The 26,626-nt window shown below is 44.5% G+C and overlaps 5 protein-coding genes across 12 annotated transcripts in view; 3 read left to right on the top strand and 2 right to left on the bottom strand.

The window, feature by feature from the left end:
* The first annotated feature begins 64 nt into the window (after positions 1 to 64).
* Positions 65 to 4,527, top strand: hspa14 (heat shock protein family A (Hsp70) member 14). The gene is made up of 14 exons (XM_086021915.1): positions 65 to 167; positions 431 to 511; positions 791 to 873; positions 1,250 to 1,298; positions 1,404 to 1,509; positions 1,578 to 1,668; positions 1,743 to 1,847; positions 2,061 to 2,222; positions 2,312 to 2,467; positions 3,169 to 3,271; positions 3,379 to 3,594; positions 3,974 to 4,138; positions 4,213 to 4,280; positions 4,371 to 4,527. Exons 1-14 carry the CDS (start codon positions 111 to 113, stop codon positions 4,447 to 4,449), a joined length of 1,521 nt encoding a protein of 506 aa, XP_085878041.1. The 5' UTR covers positions 65 to 110; the 3' UTR covers positions 4,450 to 4,527.
* A 107-nt stretch (positions 4,528 to 4,634) lies between these two features.
* Positions 4,635 to 15,945, top strand: rint1 (RAD50 interactor 1). 3 transcript variants are annotated; one of them, XM_086021866.1, is made up of 17 exons: positions 4,635 to 5,879; positions 6,141 to 6,273; positions 7,889 to 7,973; positions 10,334 to 10,459; positions 10,775 to 10,890; positions 10,962 to 11,135; positions 11,318 to 11,458; positions 11,539 to 11,716; positions 11,807 to 11,917; positions 12,062 to 12,287; positions 12,349 to 12,486; positions 12,597 to 12,691; positions 13,411 to 13,515; positions 13,868 to 14,088; positions 14,180 to 14,360; positions 15,041 to 15,159; positions 15,468 to 15,945. In XM_086021866.1, exons 3-17 carry the CDS (start codon positions 7,971 to 7,973, stop codon positions 15,685 to 15,687), a joined length of 2,154 nt encoding a protein of 717 aa, XP_085877992.1. In that variant the 5' UTR covers positions 4,635 to 5,879; positions 6,141 to 6,273; positions 7,889 to 7,970; the 3' UTR covers positions 15,688 to 15,945. The 3 variants fall into 3 exon arrangements, with proteins under 3 accessions (XP_085877992.1, XP_085877993.1, XP_085877991.1); XM_086021867.1 differs by lacking the exon at positions 4,635 to 5,879 and having other exon boundaries at positions 5,949 to 6,273; XM_086021865.1 differs by lacking the exons at positions 4,635 to 5,879; positions 6,141 to 6,273; positions 7,889 to 7,973 and adding an exon at positions 9,897 to 10,261.
* Positions 5,287 to 7,284, bottom strand: prl2 (prolactin 2). The gene is made up of 5 exons (XM_086021872.1): positions 7,242 to 7,284; positions 6,999 to 7,177; positions 6,454 to 6,561; positions 6,108 to 6,287; positions 5,287 to 5,874 (listed from the first exon to the last, which is right to left on the bottom strand). Exons 1-5 carry the CDS (start codon positions 7,261 to 7,263, stop codon positions 5,680 to 5,682), a joined length of 684 nt encoding a protein of 227 aa, XP_085877998.1. The 5' UTR covers positions 7,264 to 7,284; the 3' UTR covers positions 5,287 to 5,679.
* On the bottom strand, positions 15,180 to 17,732 carry nopchap1 (NOP protein chaperone 1). 3 transcript variants are annotated; one of them, XM_086021873.1, is made up of 4 exons: positions 17,324 to 17,732; positions 16,616 to 16,684; positions 16,383 to 16,516; positions 15,180 to 16,303 (listed from the first exon to the last, which is right to left on the bottom strand). In XM_086021873.1, exons 1-4 carry the CDS (start codon positions 17,397 to 17,399, stop codon positions 16,121 to 16,123), a joined length of 462 nt encoding a protein of 153 aa, XP_085877999.1. In that variant the 5' UTR covers positions 17,400 to 17,732; the 3' UTR covers positions 15,180 to 16,120. The 3 variants fall into 3 exon arrangements, with proteins under 3 accessions (XP_085877999.1, XP_085878000.1, XP_085878001.1); XM_086021874.1 differs by lacking the exon at positions 17,324 to 17,732 and adding an exon at positions 16,928 to 17,168; XM_086021875.1 differs by lacking the exon at positions 17,324 to 17,732 and adding an exon at positions 16,800 to 16,941.
* slc41a2b (solute carrier family 41 member 2b) overlaps positions 17,268 to 26,626 on the top strand; it is a 12,924-nt gene continuing 3,565 nt past the window's right edge. For all 4 annotated transcript variants that reach the window (XM_086021869.1, XM_086021868.1, XM_086021871.1 and 1 more), the window contains exons 1-8: positions 17,268 to 17,435; positions 18,243 to 18,884; positions 20,365 to 20,472; positions 21,399 to 21,470; positions 21,804 to 21,948; positions 22,031 to 22,177; positions 23,459 to 23,606; positions 24,183 to 24,262. In XM_086021869.1, coding sequence (XP_085877995.1) covers positions 18,357 to 18,884; positions 20,365 to 20,472; positions 21,399 to 21,470; positions 21,804 to 21,948; positions 22,031 to 22,177; positions 23,459 to 23,606; positions 24,183 to 24,262 — 1,228 coding nt within the window. In that variant the 5' untranslated portion in view covers positions 17,268 to 17,435; positions 18,243 to 18,356. The remainder of the gene's footprint in view (positions 17,436 to 18,242; positions 18,885 to 20,364; positions 20,473 to 21,398; positions 21,471 to 21,803; positions 21,949 to 22,030; positions 22,178 to 23,458; positions 23,607 to 24,182; positions 24,263 to 26,626) is intronic.

Here is a 26,626-nt window from a genome sequence, read left to right as displayed (position 1 = left end):
TACCCTCCCAAAACAAAACACATAATTTCATGCTTTTGTTCTGAAAATTTTCACCCGGATGCAGTTTGCATGCTTGGCGCCCACGTGATGCCGGCTTCAGCTCGTTCAGCATGGCCGCTATCGGCGTTCACTTCGGTTACACATGCGCTTGTGTGGCAATATTTAAGGTGAGCCCTTCTCTTCACGTTATCGTTGCAGTACTCTCATAAGTCAGTAGTAGTAGTAGCAGCAGCAGTAGTTATCGCAATGGTATAGTTTGACAGAAATGGCGTCTTTTTGGGGCAAATGCTACCATGCTAACCTCCATGGATGCTGCATGACTGCCAGAGAAAGGCACACAACTTTTGTGTAGTTATGGCATGTTTCTTCGTTGAATATTTGCTTTTTTCCTGTTCGTTTGAATATGCTTTTGATACGTGTGTGAGTGTAGGACGGTCGAGCTGACGTCATTGCCAACGATGCAGGAGACAGAGTGACTCCAGCTGTGGTCGCCTACAGAGAGAATGAGCAGGTACAGTTCATTGAAAAATTATCCATCCATCCATTATCGCTTATCTCCATTACTAATGTTGTCCTTCTCTTCATAGGTTAATACGTGTTACAAAGCCGCTTTGGTGTAGCAAAGCCAAGCATAACAAATCCACAGAAATAATGGCATTAAATAAGCAGCACTGCTGTTAGTGGTGTGGGCGGCACACAAGTAACAAGAATGACTTTGAAAAATCTCCCACCCCTACAGTGGCGTCTCACTAAGATCCATGAAAGGTTTTAACGTATTTGTCCTCTGCAGCTTGTGGGGATTGCAGCAAAGCAGGGGCGGGTCCGCAATGCCGCCAACACGGTTGACAAAGTCAAGCAAGTGCTGGGCAGAAGGTGATGCCACATTTTCTTAGTCCTTCGTAAAACCTTTACCACACCCTGTATTGTTACAAGGGGAAGTGAAGGAATGGTCGTTCACATCTCTCTCTGATGAGTAACATGAATTTACAAATTCAGACTTTCATCGAAAAGATTTACTCAATTTTCCTGGATTTGTTTTATATCCAAAATATTACTCGTTTCAAATACATTGTTTTGTCTTGGGAAAAAAAATCAACTTTGTTTTTGTACGATCACAACTTTCATTGGCTTGTCATTAATTTTCACCGCGGCTCTAATAGGTTTCTGTAAATATCGAATAACACAAGACTCTTTACAGTCTACTAAACTCACTCACTGTATTTGTATGATGGTGTTTCTCAATGCGCAGCTTTGATGACGCAGAGACGCAAGCTCATAAGTCAAAGACCAAGTGTCAGGTGAGTTTTTTTTGGGGGGGGGTCATTAATGGAATCTTCCACCTATTTTTTTTTAAATGTGTTTTTATTGTGAACTTGTGAGCATTGCATGTTTGTATTTCACAGGTTGTCAACCGATCTGGGAAGCCGTATTACGAGATTACAGCAGGAGAACAGACCAAGTATTTTGCTCCGGGGGACGTCGCCAAACTCGTATTTCACAAGATGAAAGGTAACACACATTCACACACGCAAATTGACCGAAAAATGTATGTTTATATTGCACACTGGCCTTTCCAGAAACGGCTCAGTCAGCTCTCGGTTCTGATGTGACCGATGCCGTCATTACCGTACCGTTTGAATTTGGGCACCCTCAGAAGCACGCACTGAGGTTGGTCACATTCATGCATCTGTGCTTCGTTTGCTGGTGTAGGTCTGCGCTAATCAGAGTTTTTCGTCATGCAGGGAGGCAGCTGAAGCTGCAGGGTTCAATGTCCTCAGGTTGATCCACGAACCCGCCGCTGCTCTTTTAGCCTATAACATCGGACAGGACTGTTCTGCTCCAAAGAGGTGACACACTCCATTTTTGTCCATCAAGTCCACAAGAATAGAACAAGTTGCACATTTTTATGCATTTGTATTATTAGTCATGGAGACCAGCTATTTAGTGCTCGTGCTGCATCAGTAGTAATAACGACTCAATATTAACATTTTCCATCTTTAGAGGATTTTCTGTATTTGATGTATTGTGCCCCCACATTGCTCCGTCTCTTATGTCGGCAGCCATGTTCTCGTGTATAAACTGGGAGGTACGTCTTTGAGCGTGACCGTGCTGCAGGTGAACGGAGGAATGTTTCGCGTCCTGAATACCCACACCGACCACAGCATCGGCGGAGAAAGCTTCACGCAGGCTTTGGCTCAGCATCTTGCCACTGAGTTCAAACGGTACCGTCACAATTGCATAGTCCGCTTCTTACGTGGACAACTCATTAACTCCCTCCCCCCTTTTATTTGTGTGTGTGTGTGTGATTCAGCACTTTTAAACATGATGTGGCAAATAATGCACGAGCAATGCTCAAGTTGATGAATGGAGCAGACATGGCTAAGCACTCCCTGTCCACACTGGGATCAGCCAATTGCTTTGTGGACTCCCTGCACGATGGCGCCGACTTTGACTGCAATGTCTCCAGGTTAGTATGAAAAAATGTACTAGGGACAAGAAATACGAATCTATAGAATTGACTATTATTCTTTTAAAAAGAGTACGTTTTCGGTAGAAATGGCGTGTGAATGCAGACAAGTTGAAGCTGATCTGAATTGCTGTGGAAATGATTGAATTGTTGACATTGGAACTTGAGACTCCACATTTGGTCAAGAAATGTGGAAGGGGGTGGTGGTCAATATGTAAATCATAATTTGGGAATATTACTGTGATGACCTCAATTAGTGAAACATCTTGAGGTTGGAAAGGGTCTGAATCGGTCAAATATTATAATAGTATAATAATATAATAATAGTTTTATTGTGACTTGTATGGAATTTGGGGAATGTGGGAAATTAGTTCCCAAAAAAATCTGAATAGTTTTGGGTGGATGATGTGGAACTTCTGGACTGTGGAAAGTTTCCCTAAATTTTGTTAATCTTTAAAGGGGAAGTCAAGGCAGACTTTTTTTTTTTTTTTTCCCCCGCCCCCGGAGATGGCTAAAAACAAGTGCATTTTTCTCTTTGTTTGAATGTGAATAGGCTCTAAAAAATAGCTTGACAAATATGGAAGGATAAACACAGCCAAAAAACCCTGAATAACATGCATTTCAGTATTCACATAATTAAATAACTGGAAAAAGGGTTGTTGATTGATTTTACAACCCCACTGTATGGTCTGTTCTCTCAGAGCTCGATTTGAGCTGCTCTGCTCCTCGCTCTTCAACAAGAGCATCCAGCCAATCAGAAGCCTGCTGGCCGAGACCAAACTCTCCACTGGTGACATCAACAAGGTATATTGCCCACACACCATGAAATTGTCATTTAGAATAATCCGATAATTGGTTGATGTTGCTTCTCCTTGCAAGGAAGATGAATGCTCAAATTGTACTCGTCACAGGTGGTTCTGTGTGGTGGTTCAGCGCGGATCCCTCGTCTGCAGCAAATGATTCGCGACATGTTTCCCGACGTGGAGCTCCTGAGTTCTGCGCCTCCCGATGAGGTCATTGCGGTGGGTGCGGCCCTCCAGGCAGGTTTGTTGGTGGGCAAGGACCACCTTGTCTCTGATGAAGAATCTGTCCAAGTGGATGTGTCTGCCTCGGACATCCTACTCAAGGTATACCCACTGAAAGCAGGCTTATATCACTACTACGCCCATCTTGCACCATTACTCATTGAACATTTGTGCAATTGTGCTAAATCTTGGAGGATATCTGCGCAATACGGTCTTGCATAGCATTTTGAGGCCTGTTCGTAGTGTCGAATGCCCCTCACCCTAATCGTCAAATTACGACATTTCAAATTTGTCATTCTACAAAAATGAGCGACCACCTTCACGTCCAGATCAAGCAAATGACAATGACATTATTCAAATGTTTTTCTGGGATTGTTTTCCCCTTGATGCCAATCAAGCTTTGAAATGGTTTTCTTTCAGCATTCCAGCAACATGACTTGACTTGGCTAATGTTGAACTATATTTTGTGAACGTATGGCAGGAGGCGGATGAATCCGGAGCGGAGGCATTCACCATCCTCCTCCCGTCCGGCCTGCCGCTTCCCGCCCGCCGAAATCACACCGTGAGCGGAGTCGGCCAACTCTCCTCCCTCTGCTTGGAGATTTACCAGAGATTTGACTCTGAGCAGCCAGAGAGGCTCGCCAAGGTATAGGAAGCTGCTGCTGTACTTGTTCTGTGGAACCTATCCCCAGCTATTTGCTGAAAAATGTTTGTGTACAGATTATATTGCGAGACCTGGAGCCCAAAGAGGAGCACCACAACATTGACACAGTGGTCACCATGAAAAGGTACGGATGCCCTTTTATCACCACTATTGCCAACTTGATTTATGTATCCCTCCCATTGTTTGTTTGTGTGTGTGTGTGTGTGTATTACAGGGACGGTTCCCTCCATGTCACCTGTGTTGAGCAGAGCAGCGGGAGGTCCGAGATCATCAATATAGCAGCCGCATCCTGAGTTACATTACACCATCACACGCACACTCTTCTTTTTATATATATATATATATATATATATATATATATATATATATATATATATATATATATATATATATATATATATATATATATATATATATATATATAAAAATATGTATATATATATAAAAATATGTGGCGATCAATAAACATGTACATCCACATTTTTACCCATTTGGCTGCCAGTGACTACTTAGTGCTCTCCTGCATGGGGGATAGTCAGTGTCCTTCCAGTCATGTGTATACTCACTGGCCACAATATTAGGCACATCTCCACCTGTACTCAGGTGGTTTCAAATTTGAAGGGCTGTGAGTTGTAGCTTAGGGGTCTGTCAATTCATTTGCAATAAATGGTCATCCTTTCAAAATGTACATACCTACATCTAGGGGTGACAAAATAACAAAGTGACCCACTTTAGCTTACATTAGCTTTTGGCCAATAATAAAAAGCTGTGATATGATTGTGACATCACTGCATAAATAGTATAATTTTTTTTGTAAATTAAGAACAAAAGGCACAGTACAGAGATGAAATTGTATTTATTTTTAGGAGAAAAGGTGTAAGTGGTAAGATTACCACTTTTCCTCCACGCTAACACACGTTGTTCTCGTAAAGGTTGACTTTATTCTCCTTTTTTCTCTTAAAAGCATCAATTTGGTCAATTATTTTTTCTTGAAATTGGCAAGTTTTTAATCATTTCCATATGGTGTACACATGTTAAATAGGTGTTAGCAGTTAGGAATATAAGGGGGTCCTTGGAAAAATGTATCGAGTGCAGATGAAAAGCTTGAGAACCAAAAAGGTGAAGGTGTGGTGGTCTGTCATCTTAGCATTGGCTGAGACACCATGCCATCATGCCATCATGCCATCCTTATTGGACCATGATTGGTTTGTTGAAGCACATTTACGCTACATGAACAACTGGAGAATACATCGAGGGATCATTAAAAGGTGAGCACGAAGGTTTGTTCCAACATTTTATATTGAATTCTAGGTATATGATTTGCATTGAAACAGAAATACTTGATATTCAAAACAACAATCCTTTTCTGTGCTTATCATAAGGGGAATGAAGGTTGATCAAAGTCTTTGGGTTTCACTATTGCTTCCTACACGTCCCAAACTAAAACGAGAGTTTCATTTGGAGCCGGAGCCTCTCCATTCCAAGCCATTCCCAGATGTGTGATTCTTCCTCTATTCTTCCGTTCAGCAGCCGTGCTCAGGTACGATGCGACACTTGAGGATCCTCAGGTAGTTCTGGATCTTGTCCGAGTCGCGGCGAAAGCAATAGAGGAGCTCGTGGTCTTTCATCGAGCGCCAATCGCCTCTTTCCGAGGGCAGGAGACCCTCCAGGGATGACAAGGTGCTGACGGAGTTGCTTATCATCCCCAGTGTCTGCATCTAAGGTAGAGGGGGGGGGGAAACGCACAGTATACCTTACTGTGAAGGACGTCTTAAGACTGCGCTGTTATTCTGTGTGCCTTATAATGCTGGAACAGTTTATGAAACATTAGGCAGTAAAATACTGCATTCCTAGAAGCTCCATTACACAGAAACAGAGCGTCCGCTCCAAAAAAAAAAAGGAAAATACACTCAAGTAATTGTAATGTTAAGTCTTGACTTAAGCGGAATACCTTCTCGGCCACTTTCTCTACGCCTTTGCGTAGGTCGTGCACCATGTCGCTCATCTCGAGGGCCTTGTCCGCGCTGAAGTTGGCCAAATTGTGCTGGTGGGCTGTGATCTGGTGGAAGTGCCACAGGGGGTCTCTCCACGCCATTAGGAGCTTCAGGATCACCTCAGTAAGCTCCTCACGCTACAGTCACAGTAAGACAATTTGGAATGGGACTGGGAAATTCCGTTTTAGGAAACTTTCCATGGGGAATTATTGGAATGAAATGGGTATTTGCAAATTACAGCTAGGTCATACGAAACATGCAGTCAACAGGTCATAGCGGGGTTGAACGCTACTGTAGATTTACCGCTATTCTCTGAGCGTTCTCCTTGCCGTTGGGGGTGAGGAGGGTGGAGGTATGACAGTTGCGACTGACCCTTCCAACGTGATTCCTACTGGGCCCAAAGTACTGCTCCTGCTCGGCGCACATCGGAGTGAAATATCAGAGGTCATGTAAATGTCAACGAGTATCTGAGTAAACGAGTGATGACTGGCAATAGTCTACTACAATGCTTTGTGAGGTCTCATTCAAATGAGTCAATGGTTTTAAGAATGCAACCCTAAATTTTCATTGACCGTCCTAGACTTTTTATCTATTTGACAAAATATGTGTCTTTTGCAGACTTGCATAACAGAAATGGGAAGCTCTCATTGCAAGAGTAGTCAAGTTCATGAATATTGTCAAGAATTACTATTGGTATGTCATTCAAAGCCCATGTTTCCGAGTCGGTAGTTTTTTTTTTTAGGGACATCTTCCATTCGGCTTCCTTAGTCTTTTCAGATAACCAATTGCAATTAGACTTTGACCAAATACAAAACGATATGTAACGAATGATGAAAAATGCAACTTACAAACTCATAGTGAAGGTCATTGGAGATGCCGTGCATCCTGGCCGAGTGCTGGATGACTCTGTCAAACAAGTTGGCCAGCGAGAGGACACGGCACCTGGACTGGCTGTTGGCACAGATGGGTGCTGCGGCCACGTTGACGGGTGTGCTGCCCAATGTTACGCTCACCAGTAACACCCAAACTAAGAGGAGGAATTGACAAGATAAACGGGGAGGTTAGGATTGCTGACAAAGCAATAGAAGTACCTGATGTGAGGTTTCGCGGCATCCTGCAAAGTGAGGAGGAGCTCCTTTCTCCTTGTGTAGTGTGGGTGTCCCTCTCTGACTCTTGTCTTTAATAGTGACCAGAAGAGCGAGGAGGCGGGGAGGGAGGCAGGTTAAAAGGGGTCAAACGTTTGACATACAGTAGTACTCCTGTGAATCATGAATCATAGCTTGAGGTCACACACACTGAAACAACCTTAAATGAATAAAAGGGGCAACTTAATAGTTGACAAGATTTTTTTTTGCAGGGTATTTTTTTTCATTGAGCTGGGAGAGGCTCCAGCTCACCCACAACCCAAACTAGGAAGTGGATGAATTTTAACTGAGAATCTGCGATTTAGCATCTTTTATTTCCTAGAGTGTGACAATGTCACATTTTTGGTTTAAATCTAAAATGAATGATTATTGTTGAGTCCCAAGTTGCTAGAATTTCACAAATGAACGGAGAACAGAAGGTAAAGAAGAGGCCTAGGATGGTGCCTTGTGGTGCACCGTTACTGACTCCTCATAGTCCTAGCTAGTGAAACTTTTTATGGCTGTTTTGTATTATCTTTACAAGATGGTTGATTCACTAAAAGTTCTCAATGCATATACATACAGCTGTTTCTTTCCTTATCTCCCCTCCACAGCGCCTGAAATATTATCAAGAAGCACTCCTGTCTCAGATGCATCAAGAGAGGCATAGATGCAGTGTCTCATCAGCTTCATCAGATGGTACTACTTCCTCTTTACAGTATGCATTTTTGTAACAGAGCAGTGATTCCATTGAGAGAACACACCATTAATAATACTGGAGGACTTGTCTAACTTGGTGTTCTTGCCAGCTCTGTGCTCTAGTTGACCGTTTAATGCTATACTAAATCGCATGTACAGTTCAGTCAGTATTTAGAGCCTTGTTGATGCACATTTGGCAGCAATTAACAAAATTGAATCTTTGTGATGATTATGCCACACGATTGGCACAGACACCAAGTTGGATGGGCAGTGTCAGTGTGCAGCTGTTTCTGGAAAATGGCAATCTGGTCATGTTCATTGCGCCAGGGGGTGTTGTGTGTAATACTAAGAGGGAGAAATGAAATTATTCAATTAGTTAATGAGGCTGTAGTTTCAGGAAATGTGGAAAAATTGAAGCGCTTTGAATACTTTACCAAATGCACGGTATATTTATATGTAAAGGCTCACCTGAGGGCCACAAAGTGCGCACATATGATGTACTGTATGCAAAATGTCCGTGGCTGCACCCGTACGGCCCAGCGCACGTGTCGTCTTCCTGTGTGCAAGCAAGAACCAGAATAACCCCGGGCGCGCTACGAAAGCAGTGACATCATTAAAGGAGGGTATGTCATTCTACTATTCTCCAATGTGGCGAACCCCTGAGAACAGATGACAAAAAAGGTCATCGGAAGCAGTGCGGCCACTCGCAGGAAGAGAAGACCGGTCCGGCGAGCGACCTTCTGCGAGTGCTCACAATGCCACTGAGAGCATGGTGTCACTTTGTGTTCAAAGATAGTTGAATGTCAAACAGGAGTATCTCTAATTCATGTCGTAAGCAGTTGACTCACCAGCATACGTACGTAATAGAGCAGGGTTTCCCAAACTGTGGGTTGGGACCCCAAATAGTTCCACCTCTTTTTTTGGGGGGCTGTTTGGTCTGTTGTTTTCAAATGAGAGAGGCTGGAGTAATGAGAAAATCCACACAAATTCAAACCCTCTCAACTGTGATGCAGATGTGATAACCCTTGGTCACTGTGTTTGCTCACCCAATGGAAATTGCTGAAAGTAATTTTATTGAACAAATGAAATAAGACAGGGTGTATTAAGAAAATGTTTAGAAATATCTTGGTTTCATTTTGTTCTATAGCACAAAAACCTGGCATTTGAACAGTAACGCATTTTTTTTTTTTAACAGCCATCGGAATGTTTATTTTGACTGACTAGTCACTGTACCAAATCTTTAGATAAATCATCCCAGTAACACATATATGATGGCCATGAGAATGCCATAAACCATGGGTCAAATTTTAGAATTGGATGAGTCTTTCACTCTTGTTGCCCTATAGGCCTACGGTCTTAAATATCAACGTAGAGGAATTTGTTCCACAAATGCAGAACTGGTGGGCCGTAGAAACAAAATTCAAGTTCTCTAATAGCCATCCCCAAAAATTATTTTGGTAAAGCAATCGGGGGTCGTTTGGGTCGTCCTGCAGTTGTACACAATTTCCTCGATGACCGCTCCAGTGCCACGTGATTCTGGTGCACGTTCACTTAAACCCAAGACGACACCGGCACGTTGCAAACTATTCATTTCGCCTTATTTAAAAAGACATAAAAGGTTGTACGCCAGTAATAAAGTAATTATCCTACATATTTGTACGACAAGGACTTGTTGGCCATATAATGTAAGAACTGTAAAAGACAGCCATTTTATTGTGAAAGGGGCTTCTTGGTTCTTGGTGTTTGGCCATAATGTCTCTTCTTTCTTCAACTTATTGCTGTATGAAAATAATTGAAATAGTTCACTTTTCATTGTTAACCACCGCCAGTATACCTCTTTTATTTATATTATTTTTTTCAAATGGCATGACGGCAAGAGTCAGCGCAGTCTCTCAAATTCAAGCACCTTTTGACCCCGGGTGGGCGAGGTTATGTGAACACGAGTTCATTTTCTACAATTCGCTGCTACGGGGGACGCTTGACATTAAAACAAGCGCCTTCCCTTACGTAGCACTTTCGTGGCAGGAAGTTTGTTGTTGCCTGTCAGAGGCAAGATGGCGGCTTCCGCAGCCGAAGAGAATGTTTCTGGAAATCTGTCAGAAGAGTCTTTTAATCACGTTTTAGTAGATACTCCTGACAGCGGTTCTTTTTCGGACCTTTCCGACGAACTGCGTGACTATGTGGTGGAGTTTATAGAGAAAGAGGTGGGCAGCGACGTGAAATCTCTGAGGAATGTGGGCAGCCTGCTGGAGAAATTAAAAGAGGACAACAACATATTAGAAAAACAGGTGACTCTTAAATGAGTTTGAAAATGAATTTACAGTAAGACGCTGGAAATGTTTGGCGTGTATGTCTCTTAGGTGTTGACAGTATCCAGTTCTGTACCTCCCCAAGTGGCTGCAGCTCTGTCTGTTGCTGAAGATGCCAGAGCATCTTTGGAGAAGCTTCTGCAACGGGAGGAATTAATCTCCACAAAACTGCAACAGGTAAATAACAGTAGTTTGGGAGTTTTTGTCAGAAGGCCACCGAAACAAAGAATTCCCTCGCAATGATGTAATTGCCATTGAATCACAATATAAAATATGATAATGATAACTGTGGTAACACGCTAACATTTGTGGTGGAACTTTGCCCCCATTTTCCACGAATTGTAGGGGTCCCTTGTGTTACTATTAGCAAGTATATTACTATCTAGTATTGGGCAACCTGAACTATGGTACATACATTCACTCAGTATATACTGTGTGAACAAATTCCCCCACCAATGTGATTAGAAAGCTCTTCTCTATTCCCACTTGTAGCACCTCCAGGGCTCTCAGCCATGGATGGATACTCTGAGTCAGAAGCTGAGCCAAGTGGAGACGGTGGAGAGACACATGAAGTACCTACGCTGCCTTCAGCACATTGAAGAGCTCAGGTACTAAATAGACCATCGGACATCTGTTTTTTAAGACAGTCTTGGATTTAATTTGCACTGCGTGTCCACAGCGCTGCCGTCCAGCAGTGTCTGATGACCAGCAGCGTGTGGGAGGCCATCAGGGCTGTGGAGAGCATGGCTGTGATGGACGCCGGACTGAATCAGTCCAAATGCTCTCACCTGCGCGACTTCCTCCGAGAAACTCTTCATTTTTGGCACAAGATCATCAAGGATCGGCTGGCTGGGTAAACACCCACTTCACCCCCGCACGCATAAATAAATGCCACACGCAGTGGTACCCTCACTTACGATTTTAATGTGTTCCTCTGCCCAAGGTTGTAAATATAAATCATTCCTCCCTATTGAACTAAATAGCAATGTTTTGGGTTCAATGAAATCTTCTCTTCTTAATCTGTGCAATTGTCAGGGATTTGGAGAAAGTGTTGACCCAGCTCCACTGGCCAATCATATCGCCTCCAACCCAGTCCCTCACACCCACTGCCAACGGGCAAGAGCTGGCCAGTCAGCTGGAGCTGCTAGTCACACAACTGCTGGCCCTACAGACATCGTATCCTTCACTTACAAGCGTCGCTCCAAATCTATCAAGCGACGCGGGTAAACCGTCAGATTCTTCAACTCATTGTCTAGTGATGACCTCGTCTCTCAGAGGACGTCGCCTCCCGCCAAAGCCAAAGCCGAAGCCCAGCCAGTTGTTTTCCCCCAAGATCCTCCACTCTGCCTGCCCATCCAGATCATGCTGCAGCCACTCAGCAAGAGGTTCCGATACCACTTCTATGGCAATCGACAGACCAACACTCCCAGCAAGGTTGCTCTCCCTCCCTCACTCGTCACGCGCACAAACAAACAAACAAACAAACACACACACACTAGTAACCCTCTGCTTGTGAAATTGCAGCCTGAGTGGTACCTGACTCAAGTGCTCATGTGGATCGGGAACAGCACAACCTTCATGGAGGAAAAGATCCAACCTATCCTGGACCGAGCTAATGCCACTATCAATGCCAGGGTGTGTATAAGGAAATCTGCCTTTGCAGTTTGCAGACATGGCACTACTCAGGATTGATTGGCGCTGTCAAAGTACAGTAAAAATGGGCAAAGAAATGTAGTCAGTGAAGTCCTCATATTAAAATGATTGAGTGTACTCTTTCAGGTGGAGCTGTGTCGAGGCCTGCTGTCTTTAGTCCAGGAGAAGGTGGCGGGCGACACGTCCCGCCTGCTCTACGATGACACGCTCTTTTGCCACCTGGTGGAGGAGGTGCTGCAGTTCGAGAAGGAGCTGCGGAGCAACCACTCGTACCCGGCGCCTCTGCCCGGCCTGCTCCACCTGCTGCTTGACGACGCCGTCCTCCAGAAGTGGCTCACGGTGGAGAAGAAGAGTAGGTTGGCAAATTTCCCTGCGGCTGATGACGCAACTCCAACAGTGTCGTGTGTGTGCAGTGGCGGTGGAGAAGGTGGACGCCATGTTGTCGGCCGAGGGAGCGTGGAGCTCCCAGTACAAAGACATCCGAGACATGGATGAGCTCAAGTCCCCCGATTGTGCTGAGACCTTCATGACTCTGCTACAGGTCATCACAGGTAAGCCTCACCTCATTGGAATGAACACTGACTAAAGTGTTAAAAAAACAGGCCTTTTTTTTTTTTTAAACTTATTGGATTTCTGTTTTTTTTTTTTTTTTTTTTCTTAGACCGATACCGGCCATTACCTTGTCCGTCTGCTCAGCTGAAGTTTCTGGAGCTGCAGAAAGAGTTGGTAGATGATTTCCGTATACGACTCACTCAGGTAATAATGTCAAACAATACATTTGCGTAGAGTCAGGATTGCCTCCTAAAGTGAAAATACAATCCTCACTTTTCTCTTTGGGCTCTGAGCTGCTAGTCTCAAGGTCCTAGCTCTGCTAGTGTGATAATGAAACTCGCACTCTGTATTGTCCAGACGCTCGACTAATACCGAGTTGTTTTAACTGGTGTCATGAAAATGTAAGGGACATTTTAAGACAAATGGGAAGTCATTTTAACGGGAAAAAAAATAGCATTTACCATCTAGTATTGGCAGCCACTTGATGGAGTGTCCTTCCATTTCTAGGGGCTCAATAGTATTTGGACAAGTGACCGGCAGTGTGCTATAAATCCTACATGGTAAATGCTAGGACGGTTGAGGAATTTAAATCAAAGCAGAAATTCTACACTGTAATCACAGCGTGGTTGTTTTATTCAAAATCATGGCGTAGAAAGGGATGAAATCATCAAGCATTCAATACTTGATCTATTAAGTACTTCACTTTTGTGTAAATATTTTTAGCTTGCTAAGAAATGATTATTTACATTCTTACTGACGTTCTTCTGGATTTCTGTGTGGATTTCTTTCAACAACAACTTTTTGCATATGCCAAGGAGCGTTGGTATCAATGAAGGTGGACACTTGGAAGTCTGAATCCTCATTGTTTTGCCTGGGCAGAAGTCTGCATTCGACCAACTACTATTCTCTTGCATTTCATCCAGGTGATGAAGGAGGAGTCGCGCTGTCCACTCAGTCCACGCTACTGTGCCATACTCAACGCCGTCAACTACATTTCCACTATCCTGACAGACTGGGGAGACAACGTGGTAAGGCCCAGTCCATTTGTGTGATTGTAACCAATGGCTTGACAAAATTCGGTTTAGACATTTTGTTTTATGTTTATGTATGCAGTTTGTTATTTCATATGGCATTTTTTGTTTTGTTTTGTTTTTATACTACCGGTAGTAATTTGATCCTTTTACGTTGTGGATTCATTCATGTGTGCAAATATTTTTAATTTTGCTAATGTTGGTAATATAAAACAATTTTGCCACAAGGAATCATGTGAAGTGAATGAATTCATTAGAGGCTCCATCATAAAGCAAAGCAAATCACACCCGTGTATCTACTGACATGTGTCCAAATTTCAACCAAAATGAGCCCGTCTTGCGCGTTTAGTTTTTCCTGCAGCTGCAGCAGGCGGCCGTGTCCCTGGGCGACGAGGCGGCGGTGGGTGGCCTGGGGCCGATGGAGATGGGTCGCCTGGCCTCCCTGGAGAGCTCGCTTTTCGAAGGCCTGCTGGCCCTGCTGGATCGACTTCGGGGAGACATGATGGGCCGGCTGCTGGATGGCATCATGAGGGACATCACGGAGAAAGCCAAAGCATACTGCCAAGACAGGTGGGGAGGAGGAGGATGATGATGATGATCATCGCAGGGAGTCACAAGCCTTAGCTTAGCATTAATCTCCTCTGTTGTCCTCCCCTTGTAGGTGGTTTTCTCATCCGTCCCAGCACGACATGTCCGCCATGTCGTTATCCAGTTCTGCATGTCCCATGATGCTTTGTATCAGGGACAGTCTGTTGAACCTGCATCAGGTTTTAAGTCTGTCTCTGTTCCAGCTGGCTTGGCAGGGCCTAGCAGAGAGACTGGACAGCTTTCTCTACCAGGAAGTAAGGACTAGTACCTGTCCAAAGCAGCAAAAGCACAGGTGTCAAACTCTGGTCCTTGAGGGCCAATGTCCTGCATGTTAAAGATGTTTCCCTCCTCCAACACAAATGACCAGGAACGCCATCAGGCTCCTGCAGAGCTTGCGGACAACCAGAGTTTGACACCTGTGTGCTCTAGAGTCCACTCTTTTTTTGTTCTGAGCTCCATTTGTCTTTGTGAAAGAGGTAGTCAACCCAAAAATTGTCTTTACAATTATATGTTCTATGTACCTCCACTCATCTAAACACAACATTCTGATTAATATTGCCTTTGTGGAATATGAGTTAAGCAGCAAAATCAACTCGTTTTTTTTTTTTTTTTAGCCATCTCCGGTGGTGGCCATTTTGTCACTTGAAAATGACATCACAGTTGCTCTGGTGACAAGTGAGGAAACGGCTGCCACCTGAGATGGACAAAAACGGGTGGATTTTACTACGTAACGCATATTCCACAAACACAACATCAATCACAATGCTGCGTTTAGACTAGTGGGGCTGCATAGAACATATTCTTGAAAAAAAATATGTTTGGGTTGACTTCCCCTTTGACGGAATCTGAAAAAATGGTGTCCCTACTTTTGCCCACTCTGTATATCTTGAATCAAATGACTTTATCTATCCATGTATGGTTCTCTCTCATTTAGGTGGTCCTGTCCAATCATTTTAGCGACGGAGGAGCAGCTCAGCTTCAGTTTGACATGACTAGAAACCTTTTCCCTCTTTTTGGTCACTACTGCAAAAGACCTGAGAACTTTTTTAAGCAGTAAGTACAGAACAAGTGTATTGTTGGCCACATTTCTATTTGTCTGCTCAAGGGAGAAAGTTCCACCAGACTGTACATCAGGAAATGTGTCTTTTTACAGCCCATTGTAACTTAATTGTAAAACTTAAACTTCACATTTCTAGCACATATCGATGAAAAATGAGGTTTGCTCGATCAAACACTCAATTTTGATCGACTTTGTAGTCGAGGTATATAACAGTTTATTTAAAATGACCCACTTTGAACATAGCATTCTGCCCCCCAAAAAAGCACAATCTATTTTGTAATCAAATTTCCTGCCTTGCCAGTGTTAAGGAAGCCTGCATCATCTTGTGCCTTAACGTGGGTTCTGCTATCCTGCTGAGGAACCTCATCAAGGAGTCTTCTTCGGCAGAGGACACGAGGGATTGGACCGGAAGGGATGACCCTTCACCGCAGTCCGCCTTGAACGAGTTGGGAGTTTACTACTTGGCCCCTTGTGACGTATTACTTCTCCTTAACCTCAGAGCTTCCTGGCCTGGACAGTGACACCTCGATCTCCAACCTATCAATCCACAATTTAACGTTTGAGTTCTATCATGTACTAAATGTATATTGACCCCGTTGTTGTCATTGCAAAACCCATCAGAGTCCTTTTCTGGAACTTGAGCTATTGTTATGACTAGTTTTATTGCAAAGCTCTTACTTTCTTATCCATGATGGCTTGCTGTACACGCAGACTACGGATCACACCATTCAGGAATATTGAATTTAAGAAGAATAAAAAAGGTATCCCCGTTGAGCGAACATGATGTGGTCGCTGGATCTGTTCCGACTCTTAAGGCAAATGACTTGACTCCAATCTGAATGAGCGCAACCTGTTCCTATGGGGATGCTCTTCATCTCAGTATAGGAGCCTTCGTGTCCTTTAGCAGTGCGGTCTTGCCAATAGAAAGTCTTAAATGTGCCATGTGGACAACACTTATTTGTCCTGCTGCTCCACCACCTGGATGTTGATGACCTCCTTCTTGCCTTTGTGTCCTGGTAGTTTGAGATTCCTCTCGGTTAAAACAATGTCTGATTCCTCTTCCTCAGAGTCAGAAGAATCCTCCTCGTCTCCCTCCGACTCACTATCGGAACCGCTGAGCTCTACCAGCGCAACGTCCTGGAAAATACAAGGAAGACTTGAGACACCTTGGACAAATCAGGTCGTCAAACTAACAGTGGGAAGGTTTTTTGCTCACCATCTCGATAACTTTCTCTGCCGCCTCAACGTCCTCTATGTTGAAATGTTCCGCAGAAGTTTCTTCAATCTGCTGCTTTAGTTTTTGATTGGCTTCTGCGATCCGTGGGAGGAAAGTCTGTAGCCGTTCCATCACTGTTCCAGAAAACCAAAACAAAATTGTATTTTTATATGCGTTTATTCTTGAATCCAATGGTAAATACTGTAAAATCCAAAGATCCCATTTCATCTCACCGCTGCTGCGTGGAACTCTTTCTGTCTTCAGGCCAGCCGGTGGTTTAAGGAGCAGCTTCTCAGCGAGACCTGAGGTGACAACATGATAAACGTTGTACTTTACACATAGGTTTGATGTGTGTAGCCTGCAAGTTATTTAAATTTATTTACAAGAATGGTTGGACGACGGCGCTTGCCGACTTACAAATACATCCGTCGTAAACCGAGGACATTTACAGTACGAGCATGAGGTTTTCGAGCTAAAGCACGCAAGAGCCACTCCTTCCATTTAACCTTCCCCTTTAATAGCAATGTGACGTTTTCTGTGCTCACCTCCACCGCTACCACATGACAACAAATCCTGTGAACTTGATTTACTGTGTTTATCCATGACAAGCAACACGACAGCAAAACGTTAGCGTGATTTTGGTCAGAACACCATCCGGGTCATTAGTAACATCGATGACGCTACTTTTCAGAGTGTATATTGCGCCTCTTGCGTTCAGGAGGAATTCGAAAAGTATATATTGTTAAAAAGGCAAAACGCTATGTATTGTCGCGCCGCGTCATAATTTAAATAATTTATGTCAATGAAAATTTCACTATCACATAAGATACGAAATAAACGTACACTGGAATGACTTAGAACTACAAAAGCTCTCTTAAAGTGCGCCATATACGTGTAATGAAAGGAGTGCGGCACGGGCCGGAGAAAGGGAGGTACTGTACTATCTTTCTGACGCAGATGATCTTTGGGCAGCCGACTGACACGGCTGTGTGAGAGGCTGTCATCATCGGCTTGCATCTTCGATTTTGGATGAAATGTCTTCGCTTCGCAACGGTAAATTTGCCGAACAAAACACGCTTAAAATCACCACGACGTGAATTATAACCATGCGGTTTGTTTACGTCCGAAATGTTGACCGTAGCGTGTGTTTTTACGCCCTATTTTTTTAACGGGGAAGGTTGGAGCCTCCAAATATTTTCCATTTTTACGCGGCTGTTGTAGCACGATGCTAACTAACGCAAACAGAGAGTTTACAAACATTTGTCCGTTTTTTAGGCTATTCGTAAAACAAACGCATTCAAGGTGAAGCTTTTACACGGAGGTGTTATCCCAATTGTCAACCGTGACTAACAAAGCACGCAGGACTGCGAAACGGCAATTTAGTGCAGCTGTAATATAATGAGCCTATGTCCAGGCGCTCAAATTTTGCATTTATACCTCAAAGCCTGATTTTCTACACTCTTTCTTAGTTGTGCGGGTACGACTTAAGCTGCTAAGTGTTAATGGCGTGTTAGTTTTGCTTCATTCTATTTTTTCCACTTGTGAAAAAAATAGGTACAGTAAGTCGCATTCTCAAGCTCTGGGGGTTCAGTCTTCTACAAAGGAAGGATGAAATGCCAGTAAAAACAAGCACGTGCTTGAAAATGTACGAGGGTACTGTGTTCAAACTCGGTTACAGACTCTCCTGTGTTAGTTACGCATGGTAGATTAATAAAAGGCTTTGAAATGCTCATAAGTGTGAATGGTTGCCCACTAGTGGTAAACTCATCAACTTCGCAGTTCTAAGTTTCAGGGTTTGAATATTTGTATACGCATGATATAAAATGATTGAATGTTGGATGGATCATTTTTTTTCTACAGGCTGATGAGTCTCCAACCTCCTGAAATGGATGCTCCACCAGTGTCATTTTAAAACCCGTTCTCAGACGACGAGGAGGAGGTTGGCGATGAGACGCTGCTGCACGAGACCCCATCATGAGCATCCAGAGTCTCGGCGGAGCGATCGGGGATTCCCTGGGCTCTAGCCTGATGGTGCGCATGAGCGGCGCAGGCGGAATCCGGAGTTCTCTCTCCCTGAAATCCGCCGGTCGGATCACCTCCCTCCTCCAAACCATAGTCCCCACCAGCTACACCAAGCTCCAGGAGGAGCGCCTGGCTATGGCCGACCTGGGCGCCAAACCCGAGGCCGGCGCGCTCCAGAACGGCTACAGACAAGAGACACCTCACCTGGAAGGCCGACGGCTGCTGGACCGCGCCTCTCGCTCCTCTGTCACTCTGTCGGACTCCGGAGATGGAAGCTATTCAGAACTGGAGCCCATGTTGGCCGAGAGGAGGCTGTCCGGGGATGAGGCGCATGGTGAAGAGGATGAGGAAGAGGCCCAACCCGCTGTGCACATTCTGCCCAAGGAGTCGCCGCTGGCCATGGCTTTTCAGATCCTCGTGCCTTTCCTGTTGGCCGGTTTTGGAACCGTATCAGCTGGTATGGTGCTGGATATTGTGCAGGTAACGCGAGCTGTAGTTCAGTTACATACTTCCGCACTTGATTTAACTGTCAGCACAGCACATGATCGTAGGAATTAGAATTGCCCCGCCATTGCCAAGGGAAAACAGTCCTGTGGGTTTGAACCTCCTTGGATGCACACTTCCATATTTTTGCTTGAGTGGAAAACATGCCTCGCCACATTGAATCATTTTTTGGGGGCAGGGGACTTTTGTATTTCAATTTTTCTTCATGGGGGGGAATAGTGATACTATTAAAAAAAATAAATTAATTAATTTAAAAAAAATCAAACAAAAGATAACCATCAAATGTTTCAACATGTACTTTTATAAAACTATTTTGTAATTACTTTTACTTGCTTTTCATTTCTTTTTAGGTAATACAGAAACTTATTTCATTTTCGTTTTTAAAAACATATTCTCCACTTTTTTTGGGTCTTATTTTTGTTATTTTGTTAAATTTTGTATTTGTTTTCTACATTTTTTTTCTTGTTTTATTTTTTTTTAATTTTCAGCCCAAACAGAATATTATGTTTTGTTTTCAAGCATAATATTTTGAACACCTAAATTTGGAGATTTTACCTCTTTTTAGTACAGACTTTAATTTAATTTTTTTTTTTTTTTAACTATTTGTATTAAATGTTCCAAAACAAAACATCTAGTTATCTTTTTGGTTAGGAGTAAAAAACAAAATATTTACCAAATTTGGAGAGGCTTTTCTTGACAGTTGCCATGTTAGAGTCATGTACATGTAGTCGATGAGAAATCAAGACACAATTTTGATTTTTGTTTTTATTCAAACCATTTGTTTTTTTACCCTGAGTAAAAACGTAATACTTTTAGAAATTTGGAATGACTTGTTTTTCAGTAGAATTGCCAGCTTCCTCCCAAGATTATTGGTTGAAAAATCAAGTCCAAAAATTGTGAATTTCTGCCAACAGTTTCAATGAAAGAGAATATAGAACGAACACTTAAGGGGAAAAAAACCAACAACTGAAATTCAGATGTGAGCAAGGAGTAGAGCACAATAAATTCAACGCTTAAGTAATAAAGCACAACCAAACACCTGGACCTATCATGTACAAATTTCATTTGGATATAAGTCTGGGTGCCGTCTGGGAAATTCCCAAACTCTGTTGTTCTGCTCAGCAAACTGAAACTTCTTTTCTCAAGAAGGCAGCCTTGTTGCATTCATGACGTCTGATGCAATGCCAGCAAAATCCGGTTGTTAATGACTTTGATTCAGGTGTCCCTGTCGGCACACATGCCAATGATTCGTTGCCTCTCGTCTACGCGATTTAAGAGGCTTTCATTTTACGTATCCAATGACTGTTTAGATAAGAATGTGTCAGGGTGTCAGTACTAGCTTGGCTTGCTGTTCTCCCCCTCTGACATACCTCTTTGAGTGTAACAAGATTGTCCCCCTTAGGGATAAGCCGAGTGTAATCAAATGTCCTTGCTGGCCTTTGTCTTGCCCACGCAGCACTGGGAGGCGTTCCAGTATATCACCGAAATCTTCATCTTGGTTCCCGCTCTGCTCGGCCTCAAGGGCAACTTGGAGATGACTCTGGCCTCACGCCTCTCGACAGCGGTTAGACAAAACACACGCATGCACACAAGCTGGTTGTTTGCCAAATTTATGACCATTGAATGGATTCCATCCAGGCGTAACGCAAAAGGAGCACGTTTGGTCAGGGGTGAGTCATTCACCGAACGGTACCCGTCATGAAAGTGTCTAAAAAATGAATACCGGTAATTGAAAACGAAGCGGTAAAATGTGAGTTTGAGTTCTGGTTGATTGATTCTTGGATTATGAGCCTCAATCCTTTCTGAGGCGGCTTCTGAGTGCGTGTTCATTCCCCAACTCGGACAACACACATTGACTTTGCAGGAAGACTTATTGCACCGCATGGAAATCCATTGGAATTGCTAAACCAGTCTGAAATGTCACTTCATTCCCTAGTTTCACTTCTTAAAGCGCGAGCAAGTAGTCAGCAGAATTCTGCCTTTGTTTGCTTTGGGGCTTCCACCTCCCCACCCCACCCCACACACAGGCCTCACATTGACAGTGGGGTGGATTTACCTCATGTCAAGTGAGCTGGAAAAGACTTTTGATCGTACACATCAACAATCGACTTTGTCTAAGTCTGCCAGATTTCAGTCTGTGTGTTAGGGAAGGTGTTGTGTATTCTTTTGGGAAAACAAGTTGGGACACATCTCACTGCTATTTGAGTTTTTACGTGTACAACTCGTACCCATCTGCAGTTATGGAACTGGGTACTGTAATGAGTAAACCAAAAGTCATTCCAAAACAAGAGGAGCAATTACTGTGCCTTTCTTTTGTCCTCAGAACCAAACACTCCACACCGCAGGAACAGTTGTGAAGGCTCTAAAAAAAAAAAAAACACAAAAAAAAAACCAAACAGAATAGCATGCAAGTAGACAAGCGCACATTCCATGTGGAAAACGGTCACAACAACAGACTTCATTTGTTTTTGTTGTGTGCACCCAACGCAGGTGAACGTGGGCAAGATGGACTCTCCTATAGAGAAGTGGAATCTGATCATAGGCAACCTGGCACTCAAGCAGGTAAGTTCCTCTTGTACATCAAATGCAATACTTTTGCACATCACTCCCTCCTAAACACACGGGGGACACAAGGACTTATGTAACGAATACTTGTTGTACTTGTCCTACTTGTTCTACTTGTTCTAAAGACATGTTGGAAGGGGATGAACGTATGTTGGTGTTGTTGCCTCAGACTTGTCATGTCAGGGACGTCTGCTCGATGGAGACACTGTTAATCATACACCCGCACATTGATAAACGCATCCTAGCACGTGTTTGTATCATCCCTGTTTGCCCGCTGTTTCGCAATGAGTCCACACTAAAAACAGTTTCTTCCGTTGTTGTTTTGTTTAGGTTCAGGCCACTGTGGTGGGCTTCTTGGCGGCCGTGGCGGCCGTGGTTCTTGGCTGGATCCCCGAGGGGAAGTTCCAGATGAGCCACGCCGTGCTGCTGTGCTCCAGCAGCGTCGCCACGGCCTTCATCGCCTCCTTGCTGCAGGGTAAACGCGCCGGCGGCTTGCACCGCGAGAACCGCGATTTAAGCAAGCGACCCGACTCACATTTTGCTCCCGGTGTTTCAAGGTTTCATCATGGTGGGCGTGATTGTGGGCTCCAAGAAGACGGGCATCAACCCGGACAACGTCGCCACGCCTATCGCCGCCAGTTTCGGTGACCTCATCACCTTGGCCATCCTGGCCTGGATCAGCCAGGGCCTCTACAAGTGCCTCGGTAGGCCAATGAACACCAAGCATCTCATTTTCGCTCGTATTCCGTTCTGCACGTCAATTTGGGGGAGACCTGTCTGATCAAACCACCTCCCCGTCTTGTAACTTCCCCTTTGAGCCAGTAGAGGGCCCTCCTGCCTCTCTCTGAAGCACAAATGCCCAAGCTCAGTTTGCAGAACAGACGCCCTCTCTTCTCAAGGCACATTCCACATGTTGAATTCATGTCACACCCAAACCCGCTTGTAATACAAGGATACAGTCAACGCTACTCCCGCTGCATATAGCATCGCATTCGAACTCACCCTGTCGGCTCTGCCTCCGCGACGCAGATGTTCCCTCCTCGAGAAAACAGAGGCTCAATTTATTTTAAACACTCTTCAGATTCCACATTTCCACAGCCGAACGGCGTAATGAGGCTGTCTGGCCCGTGTCTCTTCCCTCGACAATGTCCGTGTTGTTCGTGAGTGCGGCCACGCTGACGCTTTTCCAAAAAGTTGCGACGGAAGGCTGTTTTTGGAGGAAAAAGGCAAAAATGAATGCTTGTCATTTTGGGGCAAATCAGCTGAGCTGAGCGGAGCGGAGTGGAGTGGAGAGGAGAGGAGACACTGGCATCCAGACAGTTTTAATTATAGAGCACTTTTAATTAATGAGTGTGAATGATGCAGCGCTTTGCTGGGGGGTGGGCGGGGATGCATGCATGCAGGCAAAAATGGGACTGTGACAAATCACACAAGTGAGTGCTTTTTGTGTTGTCAATGCTTTGTCCATGAAAGAGGTGATTGTTGGGAAGATGTTGCTCGAAATTTACAAAAGAAAACATTACATCCATCACCAAGCAGGCTCACATTTATTTGGCCAAGCAGGCATCATTAATTGGATTGTGTTTTTTGTTTTTTTTTCTTCTCCTCCATCTCGGGCTCTGAAATGATATGTAGGTAACCAAGCATTAGCATGTCATTGATGGCAAGTGACTGCAAATGGCTCTGGGAAATCCCCTCATGAGGAGATATAGCAAGTGAGAGAATACCCAAGAAAGTGGGGAGATATCTATGGAAGATATTAATGGCTAATAATCAGCCAAGCGTGTCGTCGCCGTATTTCCTCGAGACGGTTCTACCTCTGTGCCTCATTAAATGAGCCGGAACGGTGAGCCCCCGTTTCTGTTCTCTCGCGTTGACACCATGCAGATCATCAATGTTGGCCTGTTTCCTGATCCGAGTTACTTAGTATTGGAGTGAAACAGATCCACCTGGATGGATGACTCGGTGTGCGCTTCCTCCTCCAGATTCGTACCCGTATGTGTCCTCCCTGGTCTGTGCCTTCTTCATGTGTCTGACTCCTCTGTGGATGGTCATCTCCTCCAAGCACCCGGCCAGCCGCACCCTGCTCTACTCCGGATGGGAGCCGGTCATCACGGCCATGGTCATCAGCAGGTATTTGTCTGCGGCACTTCAAAAGGGAACGAACGGGCGGACATGGTGTTATTTGGCTCGTGTGATACTGTCTGGTTTGCCTGATGACTCATCCCTGAAACAAATTGCAGCGGCACCGATGCTCTCAGAGTCCCCCCAGCTTTACAAACGCAGCTCTTGTCTTCAGTGTGCGTATTTATATCTCCCCCCCCCCCCCTGTCCGCGTGCAATTGAAAGCGTCTTTAATAGACGAGCGGGAACAGCAAATAGCTGTGCCTAACATCATGATCTGAAAACTCTTTTCAGCATATTGTGAAGCTGGTGACCTTTACAGCATTTATAGAGAAGCGTGCACAAACTCAACACTGTGTCGTAGAAGACAGCTATGTTCCTGCAATCAGCCTATTGATGCTCGTTTGGCAACATTGGCAAGCCGGTCGCTTTTCTCCAAGGGCACCATCGACTTGCGAGCTCTCCTGCGAGCCGATGCGTTGCGGCATTCGGACGGGAGTGACGCAACCTCGGTGCCGATTACTTTTCAGCATCCTCCAGGTGCAGAGGCGCTTGTAAATGATGGCATGATGTGGTTGTCTGCAGCATCGGAGGGCTCATCCTGGACAAAACGGTGTCTGACCCCAATCTGGCTGGAATTGTGGTGTACACCCCCGTCATCAATGGTGAGTCACACTGCTCCTCAATGATGGCGGCAAAGGCCATTTATAAGTCATTGAAATTAGCTTCAGAAAGGAAGGGAAAAAAAAAAAATCACCTTTAAATTTTTGTTATGCGTTCATTAATAACCACAATCCATATGTTGTACTTAACTATTTCCGTTGATGAAAAGGTCATTAAAGAAAAACAAGGGACAGTTAGACCATATGCTTGGATTGTTGTTCATCCCTTTTGTAGCGTCGCATTTGCAGAATAGGGCCCAAGTCGATGGCCTCCAGGCAGTGGTTTTACTGATGTACAGTAAAAGATCAAGGTCGCTGTTGAAATAAATGCACACCCTAGAAGGCCGTGGTGTCATACACTTTGAACACAAGCCCATAAATCCACAGCAGTTCAAATGCACACAATGCTTCAGACACCTGCTGCTGTGTGGGGGTGGGGGTGGGTGCGTGTGCGGGGGATATTTTCATTTATAATGATACATGCGATACAGTAGAGCCCCCCACCACCGCCTTTGTTTTGTTATATTCCTCAACTGACTTCAAGACCAAAGAGGCTGCTTCACGCTGTCAATTGCCACTACCAGTTGACGTTCAGCGAATGACAAAACAAAGATTGTGGCTTGGAAACATCAACCATATAAGCTTGCCTTAGACCAAAGATGGCTAGCTCAGTGCTAACACACAATGCAAAACACCATAGCTGGGCTAATGAAACTGGCACCATTGTTGAAACCGTTTTTTAAGTCGGCATAAACTCTTGATACTCAATGACTACGACTGCGGCTGACCGCTACTCGGTTGCGAGTGTCTTTGTCTGTATTCTAGCATGAGCAAGGCGCTGCGATAAAGTCCACAATGTGTACCCCGCCTCCCAGGGACAACAAGTGCTAGTTGGTCCTCTCTCGACTCCCGCGTGACCTTATGCAGACTCACCTTCAAGTATTCTAATGGGCATGCAAATTCCCATCTTCCCGAGTCCGACCAAGCCGGCGTATTTTTATGCAAACGACACCGTTGCAGTGTATTTGTCTCTCGGCTGTGACCGAATGAATGTCAAAGCAGACAAACATAAGCCCGCTCCGTCAGCAATTCCTCGGCAAAAATGGCTCATCACCATAAACTAATAACCTTGTGAAATTTGATTATGATCATTTTCGCCGGCGCCGCCGGTGAACTCGGCCACCGCTATGTACGGCCGCTGCACAGCAAGTGTAAGTGTTGTAATTAAATGTTAATTCGGAGAGAGAGTGTCAAGACTGAATGGAATTCCCGCTCAAATGCGTCTTTCCCGCAGCGACGTCTTCCGAGTCACGAACGGCCAGCGAAAAGCGAACGCGCAAAAGCGTAGGAGCGTCCCAGCTTATCGAGACGCACCGCAAAAATGAAGTGGGTGGGCCGGGGCGCGCCGAGCGGGACCGCTGTAGGGATGGTGTGTGGATATTTGAGGAGGGGGGGTGGGGGGGGCGGGCTGTACTGAGCTTGATAAAAGCGATGACGGGTCGAATGAAATGGCCGACTGCGCCGTCATTCCCGCTGCAGTGGGAGGAATGGATATTCCCACCTCAAACAAAAAGAGGACGACAAGGTAAAAGCTGTTGGCAGAATCGGCAGAAGATTTGACATTGTCGCCCGTTGCCTTGAGTGAGGGGTCGGACGCGCGCTCCTGCGTTGAAATGGAACACTTTAACCCCCCCCAAACCCCCCGCTGCTTGTTCACCTTTGATTGCACTTACCAAAAACTCTTTTAGGTCCAAGTTGTGAGACAATGTTTTGGTGTTGCAGGCAGCGTTACAAATGCGTGAAATGGTGAATGTGAGGAAGATGCAAATGTCTTGAAATGCACTGTCTGGCAAGAGGAGACAATGATGCGTGCGTCACCTTCGAATTGAGATGAATCAGACGCTAAACGGGCTTCCCACCTTCTTATGCGCAATCAACTGGGATGAATAATAACACAATCGGCAATCTTGAGGGAGAGCATTGAAATGTAAGACATTATCTTCCATACTACTTGATGGCCAAGTATTTGCCAATAATAGCATGTTGTTAATGTGAGATGATCAGACATACTACGACTATTCCTCATTTCAAATGTGTCAAAGAAATATATATATATATATATCATTTCTACTTGGTCAAATCCCCTGATTATGATGGTTATAATCAGATAAATATTAGCAATGTCTTTTCTTTTTTTTAAATATGATATTTTTTAAAAAAAATTTTTTATTGCACTTTCTTCCCATTACCATCACGCATTTCTATAACATCCCCGTAGTGGTGCGAAACGTGCCTTTATTCTATTGTGGAGCCTCTTGCATTTTGCCTCCACACTCCCAGCTGATGCAGATGCCGTTTTTCAATCCT

The sequence above is a fragment of the Filicampus tigris genome, chromosome 22 (genome assembly GCF_054856515.1).
Source record: "Filicampus tigris isolate MCC_2025a chromosome 22, RoL_Ftig_1.0, whole genome shotgun sequence".
NCBI classification, from domain to species: Eukaryota; Metazoa; Chordata; class Actinopteri; order Syngnathiformes; family Syngnathidae; genus Filicampus; species Filicampus tigris.
This window is presented reverse-complemented; position numbering and strand designations above follow the sequence as displayed.

Coding starts and splice junctions, on each gene's coding strand:
- hspa14 (XM_086021915.1), top strand. CDS start 111: ATGGCCGCTATCGGCGTTCACTTCGGTTACACATGCGCTTGTGTGGCA. Junction 3,272..3,378: donor CCACTGGTGACATCAACAAG/GTATATTGCCCA, acceptor TACTCGTCACAG/GTGGTTCTGTGTGGTGGTTC. Junction 4,139..4,212: donor AGCCAGAGAGGCTCGCCAAG/GTATAGGAAGCT, acceptor GTTTGTGTACAG/ATTATATTGCGAGACCTGGA.
- prl2 (XM_086021872.1), bottom strand. CDS start 7,263: ATGCCGCGAAACCTCACATCAG. Junction 7,178..7,241: donor GCCGCGAAACCTCACATCAG/GTACTTCTATTG, acceptor TCCTCCTCTTAG/TTTGGGTGTTACTGGTGAGC. Junction 6,562..6,998: donor ATGACCTTCACTATGAGTTT/GTAAGTTGCATT, acceptor TGCGCCGAGCAG/GAGCAGTACTTTGGGCCCAG.
- nopchap1 (XM_086021873.1), bottom strand. CDS start 17,399: ATGCAAGCCGATGATGACAGCCTCTCACACAGCCGTGTCAGTCGGCTG. Junction 16,685..17,323: donor TCATCTGCGTCAGAAAGATA/GTACAGTACCTC, acceptor TTGTCACCTCAG/GTCTCGCTGAGAAGCTGCTC. Junction 16,517..16,615: donor AAGAGTTCCACGCAGCAGCG/GTGAGATGAAAT, acceptor TTTCTGGAACAG/TGATGGAACGGCTACAGACT.
- rint1 (XM_086021865.1), top strand. CDS start 10,028: ATGGCGGCTTCCGCAGCCGAAGAGAATGTTTCTGGAAATCTGTCAGAA. Junction 11,136..11,317: donor ATCAAGGATCGGCTGGCTGG/GTAAACACCCAC, acceptor TGCAATTGTCAG/GGATTTGGAGAAAGTGTTGA. Junction 15,160..15,467: donor CCTGAGAACTTTTTTAAGCA/GTAAGTACAGAA, acceptor CTGCCTTGCCAG/TGTTAAGGAAGCCTGCATCA.